The sequence below is a fragment of the Choloepus didactylus genome, chromosome X, assembly GCF_015220235.1.
Source record: "Choloepus didactylus isolate mChoDid1 chromosome X, mChoDid1.pri, whole genome shotgun sequence".
NCBI lineage: Eukaryota > Metazoa > Chordata > Mammalia > Pilosa > Megalonychidae > Choloepus > Choloepus didactylus.
In genome coordinates this window covers 61817848-61825881 of record NC_051334.1, presented here as the reverse complement: position 1 = coordinate 61825881, position 8034 = coordinate 61817848, and the positions used below count along the sequence as shown (strand labels likewise).

General features: G+C 44.7%; 1 protein-coding gene across 1 annotated transcript; it reads right to left on the bottom strand.

Annotated features, from left to right (window-relative positions):
- Positions 1-483: 483 nt before the first annotated feature.
- LOC119522174 (signal-induced proliferation-associated 1-like protein 1) lies at positions 484-5872 on the bottom strand. Its single transcript, XM_037820817.1, is given in 5 exon segments — positions 484-1810; positions 1812-3336; positions 3339-3653; positions 3656-5740; positions 5743-5872. Coding segments are annotated over 5 exon segments (5382 nt in total).
- Positions 5873-8034: the final 2162 nt, after the last annotated feature.

Genomic DNA, 8034 nt, shown 5'->3' with positions numbered 1-8034 from the left:
ACCAGGAGTAAATCTAACTTGATCATGGAGTATGATTCCTTTAACGTAATGATGGACTCAGTTTGCTGGTATTTTATTGAGGATTTTTGCATTCTAATTCATAAGATATTTTGGTTGTGTTTTTTTAATATAGTATCTTTATCTGACTTTGGTGTGACGGTGATTTTGGCCTTGTAGAATTAATTAGTTTGTGTTCTCTTCTTTTAAATTTTCCAAACAGTTTGACCAGACCAGAAATTTAGTTGTCTTCTTGGAATGTTTGGTAGAATTCCCAGGTGAAGCCATCTTGCCCTGGCCTTTTCTTTGTTGGGATATTTTTTTTAGCAGTTAAACTTTTATTTTGCTTTTTAAAATTTTTATTCACTTTTTCATTTTTCTTTTCTACAAAAGGCAGATAATGATTGTTGATCTGCAGTTGATGTGTTGTGCACTCCCTGAAAGGGGGCAAACTGGGAAGCTGGGGAAGGTGCTCTGTGAATGCTTTCACTGGCATGAACAAGGGGCTTCAAAGCACTCACTGGAGAGCACACCCCAGGGTCCCCCTTTTCTTTCCACTGCAGCCTTCCCTAGCTCATGTCTTGTATTGAAGACCCATTCCGTGAACTTCTTCAGCTTGTCTGAGGCATTCTGGGACTCCTCCTGCAACCTCAACTTGTCCTCCCACAAGTGCTGAACTTCAGCCTGAAGGTGGGCTTTGTCTTCTTTTTCCTTCTTCAAATCTTCCTGAAGCATCTTCAGCATATTTTCCAATTGGTCCACTTTAGAAGCCAGGGTGGGAGAGGAATCTTTACTGCTGGAAGACTTCATCTGGGCCATAGTCTGGTCCTCGAGCTGATCGCTGTTGGATGCAGCACTCAAGGGATGATGGTTTTCATCACTAGCAGCAAAAAATGAGGCTCTCTGGACCTCATAGGCCTTGGCAGCATCCACCAAGTTGGACCAATCCAGATCTGCAGCAGCATCAGGCAGGGTCGTCAGGCCAGGGTCGGGTATGGGCTGCCTTCTGGTCTCTTGGATGTCAGTAAGGGAGCTGCCCGAGGCTGAGAACTCTCTGTGCAACGACTTCATTCCTAAGGTGTAAGAAGGCCTCCACAAGGGAAGAGACTTGGGGAGAGAAGGGTACGTGCTACTGAAGAAGATGTCATTGGGCAAGGCTTGGTCCAGAAGTGATGCCCTCGAGGGGAAGAAGTGCTCCCTCTGGCTGCTGTAAATACTCTCATCTAACAGGGTTCTGTGCAAGGTCCGCCTTGAGGTGGGGGTGGTAGGGAAGGGAGACTGAGGAGAGGAGAGTGCATGGAACTTAAAATTCTTCTGCGATTCAGGAGTTGGGCTTTCAAGGTCAATCAGTTTCTTTAGATCCTCTTCAATGGTGGACTTGGAGGTTGGCTTAGGGGATGCCCCAAGGTCCCTGGTTGAGGCACACAGCCTGGTGTGGGATATTTCATTGCCATCACTCTGATGGTGCTTTCTTGTGTCCATAAATCCCACAGAGTTTATGGTTTCTTCAGGCTTCTTCCATCCGATCAGGTACTTGCTAGTAGTGCCCTGGTGCGGTTAGAACATTCTGGGCCCAGATGAGGATGAGGAGGAGGAGGAGAAGGAGGGGGCGAGTTGTGCAGAAGTGGCAGGATGAAGCTCCTCTTTGGGTGAACTTCTGGCACTGGTGAAAACTACTTGGCTGGCAGAGTGTTGGGAGCTCATGGTACTTGTGTGGGAAGCAGCATCATTTATACTGAAAGTGCTGTTCTCCCTTGTCAGAGGGTTCATGCCTGCTTGGCTCTTGCTGTGGATATCTAAGCTCAGGGAAGACTATTTTCTGGTCCAAGCAGTGGCTCTCTGTCTCTAAAGTCTGATCTGCTAATGAGATCACTTCACTGGAGCTGTGCCACAGGGGAGTCACTTTCTCCTTGGCTGGCCCCGAGTGAGGCAATGACGTAGCTGCTCCCAGGGAGGCTGTGCTGCCATGGCTGGGCCCATAGGAAGTGATGTCGATGCCTTTGTCAGCAGAGGTGCCTTGCAGATAGGTATAGCTGTTGAGCTTGGATTCAGTGTGGTCTCCATCACACCACTTCTAGTCACTGTGGGCACTCGATGCATTGCTGGAGAGGGTATTGCTACTGGAGTGGCTCAAGTAGTGGCTATCAGAATGTCCTTGTTTGTTTGGAGACAAATGAAACACTGGATCCTGCCACATTAATCTCCCACTGGGACTCTCTCAGAAAGCTGGCAGTACCTTTGATACTGCTGGGAGATGGCATGTTGGCTCCATCTGGTCAGCAATGCTGTCCTCACTTCTTTGCCAGCTGGGTGTGGAATTTCCACTGCCACCAATGTCCGACTGGGTGTTATGCCTGTCAATGGAGGCTGGAGATCTGCAGCTCACTCCAAACCCTTCTGGCATGGACTTTTGTCTGTAAGTGCCCCCAGCAGAGCCAGTCTCCCTGGATGAAGACTGGTTGCTAGGGAATTTACGGCACTGCTGGGATCTTGCTAAAGCAATGGATGAGACCATCTTATAGATGTCTGAAACAGGAGAAAGCCACCTCTCTAGTGGGCACCCATCACTGGAGATGCTTCAAGGAATGTTGGCAGCTCTTTCTGGAGGAGGCATCTTCCAGTCTCCTTTCCCAGCATTCAGCCACGAGGTCATGGGACTCTGCACCTGGGCTGGAACCTGCGGGGAATGAGTCCCCTTATTGGCATTCCTCTGCCACTTGCTATTATTTCGGAAGGGAAACTTGAGTTTGTAGGAAACTCCTTCATTCATTTTGTACTCCATCACTGGCATGCGGTAGGTTTCAGAGCACCTCCTTCATGGGGTGCAGTCATCATGGGGAGGAATGAGGACCACCTTCACTGTGACAGATGTTCTCAGGAGGTCGATCATCTGCTCATGGCTCAGAGTGGCCACTGCTACCCTGCAGATCTCCACCAGTCTGCTGCCATGCTGCAGCCCTGCCTGCCAGGTGTAGCCATAGGGTTCCATGTCAGCCACAATGCCCTCGTAGTTGACATGGAAGCCAAGCTGTCCTAGTCCATTCCTCTGCAGAGTCATCTCCACCAATTCACAACCTTTTAAGACAAACTGCAACCTTTTGACAATCTCTTTGATATCCTCATTAATGAAACTCTCCACAGAATTATATTCTCCTCACTTATAGAAGATTTTGAGGCTGTTGTCAGTTGAAGCCCACCCAATCACATCTCTGCAGGAATGATTAAAAACTATGCTCTTTGTTTCTTGTTCAATGAGAATGATGAACTCATTGGAGACTCCCAAAAGGCAGTCAATTTCCATGGCCTTGTAGTCTTTGGCCCAAATTGCCCACACAATGGCCCCATGCTACTGAGCTCAGCTCCTGGATGTGGTTTGGACTTCTTCTTGGAGGCCAGAGAGATGAACGGGAACTTGCCAGAAGGATCAATAGGGGTGTTGGTGACATTCTTTTCTGCCAGGTCTACCAGGTATTCCTGGCAGGTCTGAGTTGCCATGGCCTGGAACTTTTCTGATTTGTGAGCAGCATTTTCTGCATTAACTGCTTTGGCCAAAAGGAAGCCCCTGAACACATTAGACTTAGGGAAGGTGATCCCTTTGGGGATGGGATGCCCAAAGGAAGGCACATCTCTAGACCTGGTGATGGCAACACTGTAATGACACTGTCAGTGCGGGGATTGTGAACCCTGACAATGACGAAAACATGCTGAAAGTGGGAACAGATGGTTTTCAGGCTGAATGGCTCTGCTGCTGGTTCTTGGAAAACTATTGTTACAATATCATTTCCAATGTGTCGCTTGCGTAGGAGCTGTTGCTTGTTAGGTGTGTATGGAAGCATAGTAGAAACATGGGACATAATTTCATTATCTTTGTATGTTGTGTACAGAGAATGGGTTCCAGTGGAGTTAGTTTTGGTGTCAAGCTGTGCATGATACTTCTCAAATCCTTTGAGCTGAGCAAGTTCTCCTAACAGCTGAAGGAATTCCTCAAAGGCTGGGCTGGCTGATTCATTGTTGTACATCTCCTCTTTGGTGCTCTGCCCAGCTTTACAGTACATGATGCCTACTTTCTGCTCATAGTTCAGCCCTTGTTCATCCAGTTTCATGAGCTGCTCTGTGACTTTGGGAGTGTTGAAGGCCAGCCGCAGGCACTGGATGCTGACCTCAGGAATCACGTGCTCCAGCACTTCTTTCAGGGGAAGCCCTCTGGCTGTCGAGTGCTTTGCCGTTGAGGGAATGGCATCCTCCAGGACTGCACCCCTCAGTGTCATGAGCTCACCAGTTTGAAAAATTATTCGGTAGTTGTATGGTGTTCCATTTTCTTTCATTTCTTCTGGTTTTTCCCTTTGAATGCTTACAGCCACTGGACCAAGATTCTCATCAGCCCCAAAATAGTTCCAGTGTTCTTTCTGATAGAAAAACTTCCTATAATAGTATGCACCAAGATTCACATGTTCCACAATGTATCTTTTCACTCTATCTAGATGCAATACCAAATTTTCCTTGGACACTTCAAGTACTGCCACTCCTGCATTTGTGCAATGAGAGCTAAGGGTAGACTCAAAGGAGGCACTTTCACATCCACTAAAGGAACCAGAATTTGATTTTGGCAGGCTTATTTTCCTTTCACCTTCTCCATCTATCTCATTCCAAAAATACGGACAGCTCATTACAAGCTCATTGCTTTTATCATCTCCCCAGGTGATGATGAGGTGTCCTTTGGAATTCAGGTCCTCGGTGCTGCCCATGGGGGAGTTAAAGCTGGCTGAATGGGACAAAGGTCCAGAGACCAAGGATGCCACAGCAGCTGCTGAAGCTCCCGTGGTGATGTTTCTCCTCTTAATAACATTGTGCCTGTTCATAATTGCCTCATTCAAATCAAATAATATACTCTGGACATCATAATGGGCAAAGCACTTTGGACATGTCCACAGCTGGACAGAGTCTTCTGATCGGTTATCTTCAAGATCTGATGATTTCCCAAGTTCATCACCTTTGGCATTGCATAATTTATGAAAAATGGATGAGTCTCCAGTTTCAGACTTGGAACAGCACTTGAGTAGTTTTTCCCTTTCCTTAAAGAGCCTGATGTTCTCCCTCTGTGAGATGGGTCCATCCATAACATCCAAGGAGATACCAGGACCCTTGCTTCCACCAGCAATGAGAAAGTCACTGAGCTTGGTTGGGGTTGGAACTCAATCAGATTTGTCATCTTTGTAGCCCTTTAATAAATCAAAAAAGCTTTCTCCGGAAGTTCCCTGCTTATCAATTGAAGATGTGCTACCATACTCCCTGTGCAGCAATGGTCCAGTCTTATATGTGGGTGAGATACATTCATCAAAGCTATCCATGGCCAGTTCACTTATGGTAATATCGCTGTTGCTCCGCTGCCGTATTCTGCGAAGAGCTTTCCTGGGAGAGGTGGGATAGGCTTCAGGCATGAGAAATCTGGAGTCCATGGTCTCCGAAGGTCTCGTCTGGCTCTTCAGCATGTTCTGTATGATTTTCAACATGGCTGAGTCAGCGGAGTTGAGGCTAACAGAACTTCCCTGACTCACAGGGCTGCTTTTGGAGGACATGCTCTCAAGGCAACTTGAGGTTTCTATTTCCTGGCTTGAACGGCTAGATTCTTTGACATTTTCCTTCCTTGGGGGCCAGTCTGCAATCCTTGCCCTAACCCCCATCTTTGGGGCTCTGGGGGTTGAGGTTACATGGTGAAAACCTTCACTTCGAGGGGGCCCTAAAGAGCCATGACCGAGGATCCTAAGCTGCCATTTTGGGACCTGAAGCCCCGCATGTAGAAGTCATCTGGATGGACTTTGGGAGTGCCACCTGTTCCGACAATGGAGGCCCTCTCGGTGGAAACAGGCCTGTCCATCTGACCTTTTCAAGCTGGTCATGATGTAAAAGCAATCAGACTTAAACTCCTACAGAAAGGTCCATCATATCTGTGTTTTAAATGTGCACTTCCCTTTTGGAGAACAGCTTCCAGAAAATACAACAGTTGCATGAGATCTTAATCTTTTTCATTTAAAAGGTTGTGATGCCTTATTTTTCAAACTGCTGAAAATCCAGACCTTCAAAATATTATAATCCACAATATTCCTTTCCTTCACTTTAATAGATGACTTTCTTTCAGAAAAAATAGAATGAAACTTGTATTCCTGTGATTCTGCGAATGCTATAATCCCATGTTTCTTTTATGTTCTTGTGCTATGGCCACAGAAACTAGACAACAGCATCCATGTTAATAATGTATAACCTGTAAACCAACTTTTTGTAGTTAAACTTCTACGACTTTCTGGGACAAGTTCCAACTATTCAAAACAGGTACCACTCGGCCTGGCCTCCCGGTGCCACCGCGCGTTCGGGGCGCGTCCCCCGCGCGCTCTCCCTGGCCCTTCCCGAGGACCCTCCACTGGGGACTCGGCGCCACAATGACTTTTTTGCTCACTCGCTCATGCACGCACTCAACTTGCTCACAAAGTTGCCGCGGTGGCTGCGCTGCACTCGCCCTTCCCCTCCCCTCCCCATCTCCCCGCCCCATTCCTTCCCCTCCGTCAATCTCTCCCTCCCGTGTCCTGTTGGGATGTTTTTGATTACTGATGCAATATCTTGAACAGTAATTGAATTGCTGAGCTATTCTATTTCTTCTTTAGTCAGTGTAGGTAGTTTTTGTGTTTCTAGTAACTTGTCCACTTCATCTAGGTTATCTAATTTATTAGGGTACAGCTGTTCATAGTATCCTCTTAGGGTTCTTTATTGTTTCAGCAGTCAATATTAATGTCCTCTTTTCACTTTTGATTTTCATTATTTGTATGCTTTCTCTTTTCTTCTTTGTCAGTCTATCTAAAAGTTTGTCAGTATTACTGATCTTTTTAAAGAATGATCTTTGTGTTTGGTTGATTCTGTCTACTGTTTTTCTGTCTTCCTTTTAATTTATTTCTGTTCTAATCTTTGTTATTTCCTACATTATACTAGCTTTTTGTTTAGTTTGCTCTTCTTTTTCTAGTTCTTCCAGTTTAGAGGTTAGCTCTCTAATTTGAAGTCTGTCTTCTTTTTAAAGTAAACATAATTTGCCTCTCAGCACTTCCTTTGCTGCATCCCATAATTTTTGTAGATTGTATTTTCATTTTCCTTTACCTCAAGGTATTTCCTAATTTCTCTTGTGATTTCCTCTTTAACCAATTGGTGGTTTAAGAGCATGTTGTTTAATTTCCATTTATTTGTGAATTTTCTAATTTCCCCTCTGTTAGTGATTCATGGTTTCATTCCATTTTGGTCAGAGAAAATACTTTGCATGATTTTGATATTTTTCAATTTATTGAGACATGTTTAGTGACCTAGCATGTGGTCTGTCTTGGAGTATGATCCATGTGCCCTCAAGTAGAATGTGCATTTTGCTACTGTTGGGTGAAGTGTTCTATATTGTCTGTTAAATCAAGTTGATTTAGGGCATCATTTATGTCTTGTGTTTCCTTATTGATCTTCTAACTAGATGTTCTATCCATTAATGAAACTGGTGCTTTAAAGTCTCCTACTATAACGTAGAACTGTTTCTCCCCTCAAATCTGTCAATATTTGCTTCATGCATTTTGGGGCTCTGCTATTAGGTGCATATATACTTAAAATTGTTATATCTTCTTGTTTAATTGACCCCTATATTGGTATATAATGACTATCTTTGTCCCTCACAAGAGTTTTTGACTTAAAGTATATTTTATATGATATTAGTATACCTACCCCAGATCTCCTTTGGTTACTTTGTGGATGATATACATATGTTTACATCCTTTCACTTTCAATCTAATTGTAACTTTAAATTTAAGGTGCATCTTATGCAGACAGCATGTTGTAGGGCCATGCTTTTATCCTTAATTTTTTAATAGAGAAATTAAGGGTTTACAGATCAATCTGTTTACAGATTGATCTGTAACCCTAACCCTAACCAATCTGGGTTTACAGATCAATCATGCATAAAATACAGGATTCCCATAAACTACCCCACCACCAACACCTTGCATTGGTGTGGAACATTTG